General features: G+C 37.5%; 4 protein-coding genes across 4 annotated transcripts; 3 read left to right on the top strand and 1 right to left on the bottom strand.

Moving 5' to 3' along the window:
• Window positions 1-114: 114 nt before the first annotated feature.
• Window positions 115-1810, bottom strand: BDF20DRAFT_31520 (ribonuclease T2-like protein). The gene is made up of 8 exons (XM_053075189.1): window positions 1679-1810; window positions 1401-1560; window positions 1196-1321; window positions 1100-1118; window positions 872-1012; window positions 665-773; window positions 522-568; window positions 115-435 (listed from the first exon to the last, which is right to left on the bottom strand). The coding sequence occupies exons 2-8, from the start codon at window positions 1531-1533 to the stop codon at window positions 219-221; spliced, it is 792 nt and encodes a 263-aa protein (XP_052940501.1). The 5' UTR covers window positions 1534-1560; window positions 1679-1810; the 3' UTR covers window positions 115-218.
• A 2428-nt stretch (window positions 1811-4238) lies between these two features.
• BDF20DRAFT_843573 (heme oxygenase-domain-containing protein) lies at window positions 4239-6219 on the top strand. Its single transcript, XM_053079572.1, has 7 exons — window positions 4239-4466; window positions 4571-4630; window positions 4741-4909; window positions 4980-5149; window positions 5210-5374; window positions 5438-5620; window positions 5710-6219. Exons 2-7 carry the CDS (start codon window positions 4594-4596, stop codon window positions 5982-5984), a joined length of 999 nt encoding a protein of 332 aa, XP_052940500.1. The 5' UTR covers window positions 4239-4466; window positions 4571-4593; the 3' UTR covers window positions 5985-6219.
• Window positions 6220-7062: 843 nt separating this feature from the next.
• On the top strand, window positions 7063-13881 carry BDF20DRAFT_831298 (AAA domain-containing protein; the record flags this gene model as incomplete). The annotated part of the gene is made up of 16 exons (XM_053078432.1): window positions 7063-7177; window positions 7301-7407; window positions 7477-7499; window positions 7575-7593; window positions 7669-7754; window positions 7817-8121; window positions 8196-11817; window positions 11892-12111; window positions 12184-12426; window positions 12489-12532; window positions 12609-12675; window positions 12735-12871; window positions 12967-13086; window positions 13157-13524; window positions 13622-13691; window positions 13779-13881. The coding sequence occupies 16 exons, from the start codon at window positions 7063-7065 to the stop codon at window positions 13879-13881; spliced, it is 5649 nt and encodes a 1882-aa protein (XP_052940499.1).
• Window positions 13882-16948: 3067 nt separating this feature from the next.
• BDF20DRAFT_843516 (uncharacterized protein) lies at window positions 16949-18833 on the top strand. Its single transcript, XM_053079571.1, has 2 exons — window positions 16949-17541; window positions 17632-18833. Exons 1-2 carry the CDS (start codon window positions 17309-17311, stop codon window positions 18503-18505), a joined length of 1107 nt encoding a protein of 368 aa, XP_052940498.1. The 5' UTR covers window positions 16949-17308; the 3' UTR covers window positions 18506-18833.
• Window positions 18834-18926: the final 93 nt, after the last annotated feature.

Raw genomic sequence — 18926 nt, 5'->3', positions numbered from 1 at the left:
CATTCAGCATTTTTATTATGTGTATATATTTATCGTTGAAAGGGTCTTTGATCTATTCATGTGGAGAGAAATAGACCTATAAGTATAATAAATCAAAAAGAAACTTGCGTGAACGATTTGAAGGAAAAAAATGGGGGAAGGGGAATAAGTAGGGAGGATGTTATGCTCTATTTAGATAAAGATATGCGTGTATGTTATTGTTGTCTGTTGTTAGGATTTTATTTCTTTGCAAAGAAGACTCGTCCTCTACAACTACCATAAGAGAGGGCATTGGTAGGAATGTACTTATCACGGCCTTGAACATAAAAGTAAAGCGAGACTTCGGAAAGTCTGTCACCACGACAATCAAGTTTAGCAGAAGCACCGAACGATTTTTGAATCGCTTGACGAACAGTTTCAACATTATAATATCTACCAGGACCAACGCCGTTCAAGCTATCATCATAGGATAAAACGATAATGTCAGATATGTGATCACAACCTCACTGTTATACGTATTTTTTACTAAATAAAAACTTTACTTGAGAGCACCAAAAATATCGTATTGATCACGGAGATCGAGTACTTTCTGGATGAGTCGATTCAATAAACGGTGGTACATAGTCAGTATATGTCTAAAATTTGAAGACGCGTTTTGGACAAATGACGTTGTATTCTACGTTACCGTGAAATAATCAACCACATCTTGATATTTCTTGTAATTGGAGCCGTAGCAAGTAGGACGTAAAGTACTTACACACGTGCCGTGCTTAGTCCATTCATGTGACCAAAACCTAAATTGTACATAACATCATGTAAGAAAAAACCAGAAACAATTAAATTTATGACCGAACGGATTAGAATGTCAAAAAGAAAAAGAGATCCAATGTACCAGTTATTGTCACCTTTGTTACTGGGCCAGAAAGTAGCCATACGGTTGTAAAGTGTGCTGTTCATGCTGCTGATGATTTGGGCAATATTGCTAGCTTTCCTAGAGTTATCACAACCTTGAGGAGGGGCCATGCGACCAGCACTATTTTTCAAAATGAAAGATAAGAGAATCATAAGCAAGCTTGTTTACCTTTAGATGTTTAAATGGTTCAATTTTCGTTTCGATTACCAAGTATCGGGCCATAAACCTTTAACAGGAATTTAACAAAGTCAGTGCGTGTCAAGAATAGGTTAACATGAAAAAGGATAAAAAGATTTCCTGTACCATGAAGAGTAAATTCGTCAGCAGGGCCAAATCCTGGAGCCCATTGTTGGGCAAGAACAACCAACCCATATTTAGGTGAACAGCAAGCATCGACTGGCCCACTCCAATGGCAGGAGATAGTTGAAACTGAAAAGGGTTGAAACGATCAAAGTATAAATGATTAATTCCTGCATCCGTTTCAATTGTTACGTCGATAAGATCTTACTATTGCACGCAAGTCCTTGGTTGTTGAGTGTTGGTTGGCTTAAAGCGGGTGGGTTCACAGCATCCAATTCATTGACATTAAAATCGGCCAAGGCGAGCCCTACGAGGGTTAATAGAGGTAATAGTAGTTTCATTTGTGGGCAATCAGAAAGAAAAAGTATCTGGACAGAAACAAAAATAAAAGGAAAGAGAGGAGAGAACCACCAATAAATTAGGCTATTTAATACAACGAGTCCACATGAGCTTTTCGATCTTTTTGTTTCATATTTTTTTAAGGACTTTTTGGGCAAAATTTTTTTTGAGAGTGAGCGTTTTGGTCGCTCAAATCACCTTTACTGTTCAAGCTTGGGTGAATATAGCAGAAGAAACCCAGCAAGTTTCAAGAAAGTTTGTTTATTAAATTCTTTTTTTTTTTTTGCTATTGTTCTTCAATACTGTTTTGACGGGGTTATATAAAAGCATTTGATCTTTGTTGATCATGAAATCACTGCAGGTGTAGAAGTCATTTTAGAATTCTAATTATAAATTAAATATAGTTGGTATTATTTATCGTGTCTTTTCAACAAGAGATGCTGATCTTGTAGTTTAAAAAAGAGGTCGTTGTCGTTTTGTTAAAAATAAGTTAGAAGAGGTGAAGAGGAGGTGGAATCTTGAGTGATGAGTGAAAGTGTTGTTGAGATTCTGGAAATTGTCATTCTTTGCCAATGAGCGCTTGTTTAACAATCTGTCCTGTTTCTGTTCTTTTTCTCTTCTTCACTATCACGACTTTCTTTTTCTTATTCTTTCCTGTTCCTGAAACTGTTGCGTTTTTGCTATTGTCCTCTTCTAAAAATGCAGCACGTTCGTTTGTATTTTCATAGGCTGGGCATGGCAATAAGGTAGGGCCTGCAACAGTCAATACTGCACCAAAGGCTACTGTTACAAATAGTCTGTTGGTCAAACGTTGTTTTTGCAAATGGTTTAAGTGTCGAACTTTGGTCCAAATCATTTAGAATAGATCACTTTTTTCGATGCTTCTTTTACTTATTTCAACGTGACAAATATTAGTGTAAGCTGAATTATATGTTTGTTGAACGTTGATATAGAAACGATCGATTAAGAGGTCCCTTGATAAAAATTAATGGCTTCTGTTGAAAAAAGAAAAAGAGAACTGTTCTATTGTTTTGCCCTTTTTGTTGATACAATAGCGGGTGCAGCCATGGCGTCGTAAAATTGTGGGCAGTAAAATGTGATGACATAAACAATGCCTGCAATCTCCGCTACCCATTTTTTATGTGAGGAGATGGTTCTGTGAGGATTTCCAAAATTCGCGGAGTTGATGAAACTTGAGAGTGGGGGGTACATATCAAAACTAAGTAACCATTGCTCGTCTACATTATCCATGGCTTCAGCTCCCTTTCCAGCATAAATATCTTCGCAGTCAACTTAGCTTCGACGTGTCATAGTACATTTTGTTCAACCCATAACCCTGTCTCAATTCTTGAACTTGACTTTTCTTAGTCCTCCCAATTTTTTTTCCTCCGTCCTCAACTTGAATGCAAAAGTTTGCCGGGTCCGCACTTCAGACTTTTAGAAGCTGTTGGAGAAAGACAATAATTTAGAATGGCTAAGGCTGCTTTTATTCCACTCTTCGCATCACAATCGCAAATTCAATGCGATGATATTGGAGTAGAGATTCTTATCCATGTGATGGCATTGAAAAGAGTAAAAAAAAAAAAAAAAAAAAAAAAAAGTTAGTTTCTCAACAGCTTTGACCGATCAGACCCGACGTTGCGGCTTAAACCGATCAGAGAAGACTGTACGTCTGTGATCTTGGTAAATACCGTTACTAGGCAATTTTTGCATTCTGTCATTCGTCCCGAAAAACTATTGCTATTCAACAGTAGTATCTAAATAACTGAAACCTGACGATAGCGTCTGTCATCATGTCCTGTTTACTGCGTTGCGTATTATGATGTGGATTTCATTAGTATCGAAATTATAGATGCTCCGACTCCGGTTTCTTCTCTTTGCACATTTACCAATATTAAAGGCGTGAATTTGAATTATATCTTGCTTACTTTCTCTTTGAAAAAGAAAATATGCTTTTTCTGTGCAAGTTATTGACTTGATAAGTTTGAAAGAAATGGAAATGAGAATTTTGAACACTCATGGCTGTACGGCGGTGTTCTAAGTTTTGCAGAACAATAAGAAAAAAAAATCTGATAAGGGAACATCATTGATTTGTAAGAGCACTGAAGCACATGTTCAGCTGAAATGTGGAACAATAGAATTCTGATAACTGCTTTGTTATTTAGTCTGTAAAACATGAGATCCAGATAGCTGGTGAATATAACTCATGCTATCTTTGGATCTTTTTGCCGTCTTCATCAATACTGTACTCATCGTAGTCTCTTTTGAGTCTTCTTTTTTTTTCTGTATTCCTACGTACTATCACAGGAGACATCAAAAAGAACAATGAGAATAATCGAATTGCGCCGATTGTGTAGTAGGGTCCATTTTTCAGATTCAGCTGAAGCACTAACAAATAAGTAAATCTTCGTCAGTCAGAATCTACGCGAACTTTTTAAAAAAGATAAGTGTTATTTCATTTCTCTGTCTTGAAATTATCTATATTCTATCATTAGAAGGATACTTTTCCCTGACGTATATTCTCAAAAAAAGTTGAATGAGTAATTAAAAAATTTCTTTGCAGCGGAGATAAGAACAATAGAGAAATCATTAGCAGGAGTAGAATCCCGCTCTCAAAATAGGAAATTAAAGTTATCAGATTTTCTGTTTAGATGTGAAATGAATTAGCTATAAAAATGATCTGATAACCTTCTTTCCTTTTAATCCCATCTACTTTGTTATCTTTCCTTTGAAAGCTTTTGCAGTATCCTACTTCTTCGTTCAAGCCATATAAACAAATCCAAATGAGTGCTATTGTCAGTCCTGCTCCTGTTTGCCCTTTCCATATCTCTAAATCAGAAGATAATCAGTAAGTCTTGATCAAACAATCACCCTTTCTTTATCTCTGATGGACTAATAACCTGGGCGGTAATTGATAGTAGTCTCGAAAAAAAAGGTTAGCTATACCCTTTACTCTTATTTTTTAAATCAGAGTTAAATGGAAAGGTAGGCTGTATAATGGTTACTGACTCGCTCCATTTCTTCTTTTCCTTTATGAAGATGGTCAGATAGGACACCACCTGATGGATGAATCACCAGGCAGACATCCCATGAATGAAAGTAATGAATATGCTCCTATCTTTTTTTATTTTATTTTTTTTAAAGAAAAAAAAAAAAAAAAAACAGGGGAAGTAGTAGGCGACAACCTAACCATTCATAAATTGATATAGACAACGAAGTCAAATTTACAAGCAATATGAATCGTATTATTCCTGAAACCCAGGTGACATCGACTAACAAGCTCTCTCAAGACTATCTTGAGACCCCTGAATTAGCATCTGCTATGAGAGAAGGAACCAAAATTGTACATAGTGCAGCTGAAAATAGTGTATTCACAAAGTAACTTTTTTTTTTTTTTTTGTTTTTTTTTTGGCCCTATTGTAATCCTTATTCTTATTTTTCCCTATAGGCGTTTCCTGAACGGTGAAATAAATGTTGATGAATATGGCAGATATGTCACTTCTCTGTATTTTGTATACAGAACCTTGGAAAACTTACTAGCCCAGCACAAGCATAATCCTGTCGTTCAAAAAGTGCATTTTCCTTACGAACTGAATCGTGAAAACGCTCTTCTGAAAGGTAAAGATAAGGAGCATTTAGCTTTAACTATAAGTATCTAAACGTTGTATTTCAAAATAGATATAGAATACTATTACGGAAAGAATCGTGTTGCTGAAATGACTGATTTCAAGAATATTACCCCTGCTGTACAAAATTATATCACTTCTTTACAAGACGCTGCTGCCAAGGATCCTTCCCTTTTGATTGCTCATAGTTACGCCCGTTATTTGGGTGATCTGAGTGGTAACGTAATCAATCTATTACCATAAAAAAAAAAGTCATTTTCTCATTTGTTCCATATTTTAGGTGGTCAAATCTTGGCGAAGCGTTTGAAAAAACATGTTTTAAAAATTAGTGCAAGCGATCCTGCATGGGATTCTTATGAGGGATTAGAATTCTATAATTTTGATCACATTGGCAATCATACTGAATTCAAGACTCTTTACCGACAATGTCTTAATGAAGCTCGTGTCACTCAAGAGATGAAAGGTAAAATTCAAAACCTCAGTAAATGTTCCTTGTGAAATTGAGCACCTACTCACGGTCAATACTTCCTTTCTATTAAAATACACATATAGATACTATTGTTGATGAAGCTATTCGCGCGTTTAAATTGAATATCGCTCTATTCGATGAGATTCAGTATCTTTCTGAGAATAACAAGTTACACACTACTGCCAAGGACAGAGGAAAGAAGAGTAGCGTTTCCTCTACTGTTACGGAGTCATCAACCTTAGAAGGCAGTACAAAGAGAAGAGCGTTTAATGCTGATTGGTTGGTAGGCTTTGCTACCGGTGGTATTACTGTTGCATTATGTATCTCGATCTATAATCGCATCTATAATTCCCAGTAACGTATTTTACTTTTGTTGGTGAATAATCACAATATTTATTTATCTCTTATGTCTGCTTTAAACTCTTTGATAAGTATTTCTCATTTCTTCATTACTTTTCATACAGTTAATTTGCATAACAAAGGATCTTGCTAATGTTACGTAAGTAATGATAGGAAGAATGCTATAACATAATAAACAAACTAGTCGATTTTAAAAACTTTCAAAATACCAAAGACATTTTAAAGTGATTTTGAGGAGAGTATTTTCTTGGGCAGTTCTAAATAAATATAAGTGCCATGAAATATGGCTCACTAATGAAGGCAATGATGCTCAATACTTAATTACGAAAAGTAATTGGTATGATAAAAAGCGAAACTTACGTACAATAAATGGGAATACACTAATTGTACAAGCAGTTCTACCAGGAACGAAACTACGAGAACGACAAAGACCCTTCCAAAATTATTATGTTTCGTCCCTCTTCGAAATTTTTTAGCCCTGAGCTGCAACAAGCAACACATTACCTGTAGGCTCACCAATATCGAAAATGAGATTAGAGATTAATAAAAGCCAGTGCTATGTTTAAATAGCCAGCACAGAAGCAGCAGCAGCAGCAGAAACTACTGTCTACACATTAAATCCTTATGAGATATGCGACTTAGTTCGCACCGTAATGTATTCTATTCTCTTTAAATTGGATCATATACATCGCCCTTGGACCGCCCAGGTCGACTATTAATAGATTGGTTATCCGTTTAGCTGCTAGTATTTTACTCTTCACCTCTTCCTTTTCCCTTCGTTTCTTTCCTTTTCTCCTCTGAAAGGGTTCTTAATATCATTTACACTTGCTTTACTGGCCAGAGCAGACACAATGTATAAAAGACATTATGTGCTCACATGTCACAGGAGATTTTTTGATAAAAGAAATACTTAACCGTAAGGGAAAAGAGGATGACTAAGTTTAAATTTTTATGGTTTACTTAAAATTTGATTTCAAATCTGAATTACCTTATTTTCCCCCACATTCTAAGTAAAGCTTTTACTTCTTTGCCTGCTTTATTCGATCGGTTGAATCAACACATACGATCAGCACCAAATGGCTTCCAACAGCAACAAGCAAGCAAAAAGAAGACTCAAACAGTTGGGTGCTGTTCTTGATCCTTCAAAAGCTGGGTGGTCAGATTCCGAAGATGAAGACTTGATTCACGAAGGTAGATCTACTTTTAAAGCCAAACAAAAAATTCTCAGCTATCGCACCAAGTATAGTTAGCTGGCCTTCATAAACATATAATTGCAAATACTTAAATATAAATATTGGCACACTGGTAATATAGTCAGCGTAAAATCAGTTCGAATTGGCGATGTGATTTTGCACGTTTATCCCGCCGAAAATCCAGAATTGGTACCTGAAGTACCAGGACCATTTTACGAAGGGGCTCAAGTAAAGAGACTATGATGGGAAGCCAAGAATGCTTTATATAATAAGTATTAACACTATTTCTTATTTTAGGATATACTCAGGCATTTAAGATGGTAAATAAAACTTCGAATGAAGCAAATATACAAAAAATCAGCAATAAACTAATCCATTTATTTTTTGCCCAAAAGGATAATGCAAAAAGACAAGGTAAATCTTGATTCATCAGCACTGGATGGCTTATTCGTTTTTCCTGACCGAAGAAATCACAAATATATGTATTAGCTTGGTCAAGACATTTTCCTACTAGGCCCTCCAGGTCCCTTACGACGAAACCTTGTTATGAAATATGCAGAAATGACACAAAGAGAGTAAAGTCATCCATCATTTACAGAAATTTAAAGAAAAGACATCCAATTAATTTCCTTTTTAGGATTGAATATGTAGCGCTATCAAAAGATGTGACAGATGCCGATTTAAAGCAAAGAAGAGAATTGCAGAATAGCACGTCTTTTTATGTCGATCAAGCAGCTGTTAGAGCAGCTATTCATGGGCGAATTTTAGTGTTGGATGGAATTGAAAAAGCAGAACGAAATGTGTTGCCCATATTAAACAACCTGTTGGAGAACCGTGAAATGTCACTGGATGATGGTCGATTCTTAACAGCAAGAGAAGTTACTGGTTCTTCGGATACCAAATTCGAGAAGGTGAGCCCGCGTTTCCTGGTGTTTGCTTTAGGTAAAGAAGAAAGACAGTCCATTTACAATTGGTCCATTCTGTACTTACGTTGGCTTTGCTTTTATTAATCAAAGGCTTACCGATCCCACCTTATGTCGGATATCCGTTGGACCCACCTTTGCGATCACGTTTTCAAAGTAGAGATATTAGAGCGCCAGATTTCAAAACACAAGTGAATCAGTTGATGAGCTTGTTAAACAACAAAAATGTTCCGCGCGAGTTGATCGAGCGCTTAGTTTCCATTAGTATGGTCTTAGGTGTGCAAGAGAAAAATGCTCACCGTGAGGTTGAAGTTCCTGAATTCCCCATGACAATAGAAAGCATAGCTCCTCTATTATCAATGGTACCAAAAGTGCATCCTCGTTTTCTGGTTGATATATTATACCCTTATCCACTTCTACCAACATGTGATCTTGAACAGCTCAGTGTAATCGAAGCTGCTTTTAGGAGATTCGGTGTCAAATCACCTACTGTCGAAGCCCATGTAGAAGCTCGTCAGACCTCTTCCGGTTATACAATAGCCAACATTGAACCTCTACCTTCCAAAGATAGTATAACAGTTGACGGTTATTTTTACATTCACCGGGCTATTGCTACTTTTATGCCTCAGCACAACAGCAATGTCGGTGATGCTATCGGCTTGCCTATACATTGTGGTCCTGCTGAATTTAGCCCTGCCGAATACTTTGTCGAAACTCCGTACCATAGTGAAATTTTCTCTGCTATGGTGCTTTTGCATGCTGGCGGCAAAGACATCTGTCTAATAGGCACACAGAAAGGTGTGGGTAAATCTACACTGGTCCGAAATTTTGCTCGTCGATTAGGATACACCATTGATTACATTCCGCTTTACCGCGATATGTCTTCTCGTGATTTACTTCAGCGCAGATCAACAACAGCTACTGGCGATACTGTTTGGGAAAATTCATTATTAGTTGAAGCTGCTATTCATGGACATCTGGCTGTCTTGGATGGTATTGAAGCCCTTTCTTACGGTACTCTCAACACGCTCCAGCGTCTTTGTGCAGATCGTGAAACCCAATTACCCGATGGTACACGTTTAATCAGTGGCCGTCGGTATGCAAAGCTACTGCGTAAATTCTCACCGGAAGAACTAGAAGCCAAGCGACTTCTTCCTGTTCATCCTTCTTTCCGCATTATTGCTTTGGCAAGGGCTGGCACGAGTGATCAAGCAGGTAGCCATTCGGGTGCTTGGTTGACGGCCGAAATCCTCTCCATGTTTCACTTTATTGTTGTTGATTCTCTTCCATCACATGAAGAACAAAATGTCCTCAAGGCTCTTTCCCCAGGAGTCGATGAGAATAAATTAAGAAAATTACTGACGTTCTCGAGAAGATTGCGCCATGATAAGGATGATACTATTCGTATGCTTTCTAGCTCTTTGTCGACTCGGCAACTTATACGCATTTGCCGTCGATTAGCTTATTTTGATGATGAAAGCCTGTATGTAGCCATTAACAAAGCCGCTTTGTCTCGTTTCTTACCTTCTGTTGCCCGTGAGGCCCTTCATTCGTTGATGGTTGCCAATGGTATTTATCCTCCTAAACCTACAGATATAGAAAAGGAGCTTCTTATCGAGGTGTTGCCTTCCAGAGAAGCACCAAAGCAAATTCGAATTGGTAATGTAGTCGAGCCGGTTTTCATGGGTGGCAACCCTATGCTCATCCCGAAAGTGGTATTCCACGAAAATCCAGCACATACGGAAATTTTGAAAGAAATGCTTAAAGACTACCAATTGGGAGATCATTTACTTTTAATCGGTAACCAAGGTGTGGGTAAGAACAAATTAGCGGACTATTTTTTGCAGTTGCTCCAACTGCCTCGTGAATACATACAATTGCACCGTGATAGTACTGTACAGAGCTTGACGGCATCACCCGCTATTGTCAACGGTGTGCTAACGTACGAAGATTCTGCGTTAGTCAAAGCTGTCAGAGACGGTACCATACTTGTTGTGGATGAAGCAGATAAGGCACCTACATACGTTACAGCAGTTTTGAAGAGTTTAGTAGAGGATGGACAGATGTTATTAGGAGATGGCCGTCGCATCATCTCAAAAGAATCTGATATACAAGACAGCAAAAATTACATTATGGTGCATCCTAACTTCCGTATGCTGGTTCTTGCTAACCGGCCAGGTTATCCATTCTTGGGTAATGACTTTTATCGGGAAATTGGTGATGTATTCAGCTGTCATGCTGTAGACAATCCTGATATGCTTTCTGAAATGTTCTTACTGCGCAAATATGGTCCCAATGTCTCTGAAGATTTGCTTATGAAACTATCTAGTGCCTTTACTGATTTGCGCAAACTGACAGATGAGGGGCTGATTACTTATCCTTACTCAACTCGCGAATTGGTAAATGTTGTGCTTCATCTCCAGACTTATCCTGAGGAAGGTATTTCAAAGATATTGCAAAATGTCTTTGATTTTGATCAATACGATCAAGCATCCAAAGAGCTGGTCATTGAAATTTTCGAAAAGCATGGTATACCCATTGGACTTGAATCCGATTTTTCGATGAATTTGGGTGATGTTATTTCTTTGAGTTCGCCTCTTCTAACCGAGCAATGGAAGCGGATACCATCAGCCAATAAGGAAAAAGCACTCAAAATACTTACTGAAGATATCGCTGTACGTGGTGGTTGGGACATCGACGTGGGTAAGAAGTGGAAAGCACTCGAACGTAAAGAAGGTCGATCCATCGTTTTTTCGGAACAGCTCTACACTTTTGATATATCAACGCGTGGAGAAGCTCTTGATATTGCTGCTGTAGATGATGGTACAATTTTTGTTGTAACGACAAACCCCGTCACTCTTCACAGAGTCGAGCCTTCTCACAAACATGTAGACAGCTTGGATTTGTATGAATATTTTCCCCTTCAAAGAGCCCCTCCTCGTCTGCGTATCGCTGTCATTCGCTCATTAGCAGGCGATATCAAATATCTAGCACTACATAATCCATCCAACAATGAGCTTTTATGTTGCAATTTTAACAAGAAGAAGGTTGTATCAGTAGTTATTCGAGGATTGGAGCCCGTCAAGTCTATTATGTGCACTAGTCTAAGCTCTACTGGTGTTCTTGTCTTTTATCAAGAAGATCAACCCAATGTCGCCATTTTAGATTTCAACACATCAAAGCAGCATACCATCACGCTTCCACGTCGTATTCAACAACTTCATGTCGTTGATCACAAACTATGGTTTGCTAGAGGCAGTCGTGACGCTAACCTTTACTGTATTACACCTGAAGGTAACCAATTATTCCCATCTGTTATGGAGACTGTACAAGTACTAGGGCAAAATGGTCAAACTATCGATCCGTTGGTCCATATTTACGGTAAAGAGTTTGCTACCGGCGCAAGGTTTGCTCAGAATGCTCATTCTGGTAAATATGCTTCAATATTGGAAGGATGCTCTTATTCTCAATTCAACTCTGATGGTGTTATTCGCGTACTTTCTTATCTGAGGGGTCTCCCAACTGCTGATGGTGCTGCTGCTGAAGCTACAAGAAAAGTCAAGGGATTCACTTTGTATCTAGACCGTACTCAACAGTTAGCGATAATTCATCCACCTACAAATGGTCGTGGTGAAGGCTCATTAGACTTGGTAAATCCTTTTAAAAATCAGATTTGGCGCATCAAGTTACCATTGTCTATTGTAGGAGGAGCCATGTAAGGCTGTCAAAAAGAAAAAAGAGGGGTGAAAGCAAACTTTGACGTTCATAACTACTATTTCATTTTCCTAGGGAAGCACCGGTACCCACTTACACTCAATTTCAATTAGAAAGATTTGCTGCTACAATGTGTGAATTGCCTAATGGAAATCTTGTTACGTTGGATAATGCAGGTACTGTACGTATCTGGCAAGTCAATTCCAATGAGCTTTACACAGCTGCACAGACATGGAAACAAATGGTCGGTGTCGATCAAAAAGTTCTTTCTATTATTTATGAAACTGATAAGGATGTAAGTTATTCAAAAATAATATGTACATATCACAGAATACACTGCTTACATAAATGAAATATACATTGTTAGAAAAATGAAGGAGAGTTGGGCCATAATGACAACAATAAGCTAGTAGGTGACCAAGGTAATAGCGATGCTAAGTGTGAGAATAATGGTCAAGGACAAGGCTCAGGAGGAACATCAGGTCAAGGCGAAGGCGATGTCATAGGACAAGGTGGTTCTGGAGGTGGAGGTGTGAACGGTTCGGGTAACAATATGAACGAGAATGGTCGTGAAGAAGCATCATTTGAAGATATTGAAAATCTGAAATTGGTAAGATTAGTCACATATATATATGATAAATGGTTTATGCTTACCAATGATCTTACTGTTAGAAAACTGCAGGTGATGAGCCTGAGGCTATCAGCAAGGCACAAAAGTAAGTCTTTGACAAATCCTTGTACCCTTTAAACAAGAAAAAACTTTTCTAAAATATTGCTCATAATAACCAAAAGAGAGATGCATGATCAAGCAATGGAAAAGATGCTATCAAAAATTGATATGAATCAAGCTGATTTTCAGGTTTGTGAGAAGAGCTCTTATTGTAGGTGGTTCAACCAGACTAATATTTCTTTCCTCAGCAATACACCAAGTTAATGGAAAATATCCGCCGTGAGGTTCGTGAGCTCCGCGTCATCCTAGAAAGTGTCGAAGCGAAGAAACATGAACGTGTGTGGCTGAAAAACCAATCTTCCGGCGATCTGGACGATACCAAAATGTAAAGCTAATTTATAGAGAGATCTGAGCATATTGACAAAAACTGAAATTGGCATTTTTTTTCTCTTATCTGAAAAAAATAAAATACCACCATAGCATTGAAGGCCTTACTGGTGAAAGAGCCATCTATAAGAAACGAGGTGAGGATGACCCAGAACTTGGTCTTTTCCAAGAGAAGCCAAAAAGGATGAACTTTGTTTTTGACCTGTCAGCAAGGTATGCGACAAACTACTAGACGTTGCAGAAGTATGTACTAAAACATCATTATTTCCTTCTTTTACGTTAGTATGTACCGCTTTAATACGCATGACCGCCGTCTCGAACGATCCATGGAAGTAGCCCTCATGTTAATGGAAGCGTTCCGAGGATTTGAACACAAGTTTGCTTATAAAATTGTCGGTCACAGTGGCGATGGTGCCAATATTGAGTTTGTCTCGCCTGGCAAATATCCTAAAACCGAAAAAGACGAGTTCGAGATTATCAGTAAAATGAAAGCTCATTCTCAGTATTGTTTGAGTGGCGATAATACATTGGGGGCAGCGTCCCATGCAATGAAAGAAATTGTACAAGAAGAAGCAGACGACTACTTTGTTGTCATCATATCAGATGCTAATATTGCACAATACAACATCCATCCAAATGATATTGCTAGAGGTAAGATACTGAAAAAATGCTACCTGCTCTTCTTAGCTGTTGATGAAATGGAAATTGACGTGGTAAAATTGCTTAACCGTTTTTTGTGGGGGGACAGTTTTAAAATCTGATGACAGAGTAACAGCAAGAATGATTTTCATTGGTAGTATCCAAGATCAAGCAGAACAGTAAGTATTTAAAGGCTTTCACCCAAAAGAAAACTGGGAATAATGTTGGGCCCGGTAATAAAATTTTATCACTGATTTGTATTTTAGATTGAAGAAGGCGCTGGGTAGCCATGCTTACGTTTGTACTGAGAATAAAGAGCTACCAAAGATCATGAAATCACTATTCCTTTCCTCTATGATCAACAGCTAAGTTCGCTGCATATGCGCAACATGTACGTTATGTTTGCCAAACATATCTACTATATACCGAATTATGAATAGAATATTTATACACGTTTACGTAGACTTTATTAACTTGACATAAATCTCTTCAGAAGAAAACAATTACTTCACATATACAACATGTCTTAATACTATGTTGGTTTTAAGGCTGGGCTCATAACTGAGAAAATATACAGCTATCCGTCATTGCTGATATCTCGTTTTTGAATTGTACTATATTGCTGCATAGAGTATTATTACAACAGATTATAAAGCACCAGCTGTTTGTAGGGCGAAGGAGGATGCATGTAAAGCAGTGACGTGTCCTTGATGAAACACTAAGGTATAGCTATAATTAGGCATAAAGAATTCTGGAAGCTTGAAGTAATTATTATCAAATTCTTCTGTCCGATTTCTACATATAATTTATGTACTGAAAGTTTCGATTGCAACCATTTCACAACAGAGTGTATATTGCAAAAACGCGAAAGAAAGGACGCAATAATATTTGATTGACAGAAGCGCAAAATATAAAATGCTGTAGGATCAACTCATTAAGGCATAATACCTGAGTATGCTTTAAAAACCGTTTTTATTGTAGTTTTATTTGCTTTTTCATTTGTTAGTTATTAGAAGTACCAAGTTCAATATTGATAGTAACCATAAGCCTTTAATTTTGAATGCCCAGACCTGAAACGGCCACCCATTTGATCAAAGCTGCGCCCATAAACTGAATAACATATGGCTATCAACTTTTAAACTTTATATTGAGGCGCTGTATTCCGGCGTTGGTATGTCATGAAAACAACGTGCTAATAGAAAGTGGCAAAAGAAAATTACTATTATCACTACAAGCTTCTGCTAATAAATGCAGCGAATCGAAGCATTCATCAGCTGTGAACGGATACAATTTTCAAGAGTTAAAAATAGAGTCTATGCATGCATATGTAATGTATGAGTAAATTTCCCCAAGTCATGAAATGGTATTATCGCACAATAGGAAATGTATGCACAATTCCTTATCAAGATTGCTTGATCTTGACTTGTCAATAATTCAAGGCATTTTGCTGAATACATAGAAATTTTTTTTTGCTTGCTTTTATGGTCCTAAATGGATGCGAAAAATTTCAATTAAAAATACGTCGTCATTTCGATGAATGTGTATGGAAGCACATCTCTATCATTGATATGAATTGGTCACCTTTTTTCCTTTTCTTAAAAATCAATAATTAAATGTTCATGGTTTTGAGTAATTGACAATCATCCATCGGCAAGTAACAATAAAAACAAACCTTTCAATCAAAAAAGGCATTTTTGGCCTGTAGAGGTGCAGTGATACGACGCATAGATCTATGCATCTCACAGATATTGATGCAGCTTAGTCTCTGTCTTAAAATTGAAGACTGCATATACGCGCGCGGTTTTAAGAACTCACAGAAAGTTTTTTCTAGAGTACAGGTTGTACACCACCAATTATACAGTTATTATTAGCTCATGGAAAAAGGGGAAAAAAAAAAGAAAGGACCCAGGAACAAGGCTGAGAAAGCTTCAAGGTAGGTTTAAGGGGCTAGTCCATAATGCTTCAACAGCTTATATTGGACAGAAAAAAGGGAGCAATATCAGTAGTTGTGTCAAAGTTGTAGACAGGGACGCTTAGACATCTGTAAACTCTAATGAATCTCGAGTAAAAAGAACAAAAATATACCCAAAACGAAAGCGACCTCTTATTAGCTTCTGCTCTATTGAATTGTATGCAGAAGAGAAATACATCCTAGCAAAAGCATTTCTACAGACCTGAAATAGTAGGTATGATGTATGCTGTAATACAGCTAGAGCCTTTTCTTCTCTGTGCATGGAAAACTTGCTTTTCAAGTTATTGTCTATATGGCTATGTAAACGGGTGATGCTCAAATTGCATTAAAGATAGAATTATAGCAGAAAAGGGTCGCTCCTATATGAAAAAGATATACAGATGGTTAAAGATCTCTTGGCTTTGCCACTATCCTACTTGCAATGTATAATGATGCTAAAATAGGCTCGGCATATGTTGTGTCCATTTGCAAAGATCTTTAGTTGTGCACGGTTAATTTTTTCCCTTGATCCGATATATCCTGTAATCACATAAAAGGAATAGTGAGACAAAAAGAAGATCAAGGGATTTGTGGTTGCTGTGTATGTGTGCTTGTTTACTTCTTATGGAACTTGACTTGGATAACATTTGTGAACATTTCATCACTACCAACTTCTGCTACAACAGTTTCTAGGTAAAACAGAAGCTATCATTTTTCTTTGCTCTCCTTTTTAGAGGCGACCACGCTACTTTGTATCCCTTTTGAAGGCTCATGAAAGGGAAAAAGGGATGCCACGTTGTTCCCATCATTAACATTCTCCTAAAGGCATGTGGTAGTATATCGTTCCATCAATATGTGGCAAGCAAATATATTTGATTAAGGAAACTTCAACATGTATACACCTTTCGAAGAGCACAGATAAAAAAGAGATGATGGGCGAGGATCGGATTTAATTTATGTATTTTAATAAGCTCATTACAGTTTCTTACCTCTGCATTTTGAGCGTAAGCCCTCATATAAAATATAAAAAAAGCCATGTAGTGTAATATCAGCTCTTCGAGGCTTTTTTTTCTTTAAGAAATAGAGAGAGAGAGAAAAGAAAAAGAAAATGATGTAATTGATTTTGCCATAGTGCATAGACTGGGTTTCTTTTTTATGGATCTGACGATTTGTGGCAAATATAAACACGAAGTAAACAACCTGATAGCCTCGGATCCGGAATCAAATAGATTAATTTATCGCTACTTAATCTTGGTAAATTGTAATAACGTAGGTTGGAGAAGAAGGGATCGCAATCAATTGAATAAGGAAACATAATACTGCCAAGATAAGCTACTACTTTTTCCATACACTATAAGTAGTTGTTATAACATAAAATTGATTGGTTGTTCCAGTGACAAATATAGACCTTGGCGGTTAGGCAAAGAGAATGGTTTTCTATCGATTGTATAAATATATAGCGTTAAAGGAGGGTTGATCAAAAGGGGGGGCTTTTTGGTGCAAAAGAAAAAGAAATTAAACAAGCACGTTGTCGCTTATTTCCGTTTTGGTAATGCAGGGCGAACACCTACAGCTTTTTATCTATAAAAAAAAGGGAGGTCAATCCTGGCCCACGTTGTATTTCAATCAGTGCGTAAGATGATGAGTGATTTAAACTTACGAAAAGGACAAATGCTTAAAAAAAAAGCTTAAACGTACAGAAAAAAAAAAATATAAAGATATATAAAGCCTTTCTAAATAGTAACTGTTGATCTTCTTCTTTCTTAATACATTTTTAGATCAAATTTTAATTTTTTCCTTAACTTGCTTCTTTACTTATATAAAACGATAACACTTTATAACAACATGGAAACTATCTTATCTATTAAAGATGCCTCAGGCAAAATGTTTAATCTTTTGAATGACAATGCTGCTGCTACTGCTGCTATGAGTACTGTTCCCTCCTTTGGCAAAGTCAGCCACCAACGTAAGGCTTGTATCAGCAAAGAGCACCCTTTGTTAAGTTCAGCTGCGATCGTTATAAATAAACGAAAATTCCATTGTTTGGAACCTGGTTGCAACAAGAGCTTCACTACTAGGTAATTTATTGATAATTATGCAGTACCTTTTGTATAACATTGTGTTTACGGTTTGATCCTAAAAATTTAAACTCTTTGTCTGTGGTGTAGTGGTCATTTGGCTAGACATAACCGTATTCACACCGGTGAAAAAAACTTTCATTGCCTTTATCCTGGTTGTCCCAGCCGCTTTTCCCGTCAAGACAATATGATGCAGCACTACCGCACCCACTTATCTCAAAAAGTGCGCCGAAATCTTCGTTATCAGCAACAACAACAGCAACAACGGTCAAAGAAAGAAAGAAAGATCACACCTGTTAAGCAGCCAACAAAGCATGTGGAAGAAGCTTCACCACAATTGCATCGCCACTCGTACCTCGGACGTGAGCACCACCTGTCTTTCCAACCTCTTATGGCAACAGGCAATACGACCGTCTTGGATAATGCTACTAGTGCTGCTGCTGCTCAAACTCGTAGAACAACCACGATGCCTAGTGCTACTCATGCTGTTATCAATCGCATAGCTGGTCTCCCTTACTATCGCCGTCATCATCCTTATTCCAACACCACCCCTTCTTCTCCTTCATCCACTATGAGCAATAATGCTCACGTAAGCCGACGTTCGCGACGTGCTCTATCCACATCATCCACTTCTTCGTCTGATTCATCCTACTTTAGCCCTTCAGCCATTGCTGAACGTGTTCCTTCCATGTCGCCACCTCCACAAGCAGCAACGGCCGCTTCGTCTTCACCTTTATCAGAGACTGCCTGTTGCTGTCCTTCATCACCTCCTATTGTGTTATTAGAACCAGCTCATCAACCATTTACTGCTCCTAGCCTCTACTCTATGCATCATCAACAAATGGCTTTGAAGCAACATTTCGTGCTTCCCCCTCCTATTCCCACTTTTCATCCAACCACTTCCACCCACGACAAAGCTTCAAGTCTTTTGCATTTAGCTAATATTGTCAGCACTTTTGGCTAGATTATTCTCCCATCCTACTACTACATCTTGTTTTGCAACAAACATTTACAACACACAAACATTGACACTCTCGTTTTCACCCATTATGCCATATTATTTTTCTTTCAACATTTGTATTTTATACCTTTTTTATTCTACCAACATCCTATAACAACTCTATTGATAGCAACGGGCAGCAGCCGGACATTTGTATAAACTCTTTTTTTAGCAGCATCCTACTCCTTCTTTTATCTTTTGTATCACCTTTCTTTCTTCCATCCACATTATCGAATGATTTATTGTTTTTTCTCTTTTCACTACAACAAAAGTTATGCTCCTCCCTATCCGTTTTTTTTTTTTTTTTTTTTTTTTTTTTAAAAAAAAAAGGCCGAATTATCCCATTTATTTACAGATAAATATATATATATAAACAGCAGCATTT

Source organism: Mycotypha africana (genome assembly GCF_025528875.1).
Source record: "Mycotypha africana strain NRRL 2978 chromosome Unknown BDF20scaffold_1, whole genome shotgun sequence".
In the NCBI taxonomy this organism is placed as follows: domain Eukaryota; kingdom Fungi; phylum Mucoromycota; class Mucoromycetes; order Mucorales; family Mycotyphaceae; genus Mycotypha; species Mycotypha africana.
The sequence above is the reverse complement of the archived record's forward strand: the minus strand, read 5'-3'. Positions and strand labels throughout refer to the sequence as shown.

What these genes read in the sequence shown, in the direction of transcription:
- BDF20DRAFT_31520 (XM_053075189.1), bottom strand. Translation starts at nt 1,533, where the DNA reads ATGAAACTACTATTACCTCTATTAACCCTCGTAGGGCTCGCCTTGGCC. An exon ending in ATGTGGTTGATTATTTCACG is followed by an intron (nt 569 to 664) that starts GTAACGTAGAAT and finishes CGACTCATCCAG; the next exon opens with AAAGTACTCGATCTCCGTGA. An exon ending in GATATTTTTGGTGCTCTCAA is followed by an intron (nt 436 to 521) that starts GTAAAGTTTTTA and finishes CTATGATGATAG; the next exon opens with CTTGAACGGCGTTGGTCCTG.
- BDF20DRAFT_843573 (XM_053079572.1), top strand. Translation starts at nt 4,594, where the DNA reads ATGGATGAATCACCAGGCAGACATCCCATGAATGAAA. An exon ending in TGAAAACGCTCTTCTGAAAG is followed by an intron (nt 5,150 to 5,209) that starts GTAAAGATAAGG and finishes ATTTCAAAATAG; the next exon opens with ATATAGAATACTATTACGGA. An exon ending in TGTCACTCAAGAGATGAAAG is followed by an intron (nt 5,621 to 5,709) that starts GTAAAATTCAAA and finishes ATACACATATAG; the next exon opens with ATACTATTGTTGATGAAGCT.
- BDF20DRAFT_843516 (XM_053079571.1), top strand. Translation starts at nt 17,309, where the DNA reads ATGGAAACTATCTTATCTATTAAAGATGCCTCAGGCAAAATGTTTAAT. An exon ending in AACAAGAGCTTCACTACTAG is followed by an intron (nt 17,542 to 17,631) that starts GTAATTTATTGA and finishes TCTGTGGTGTAG; the next exon opens with TGGTCATTTGGCTAGACATA.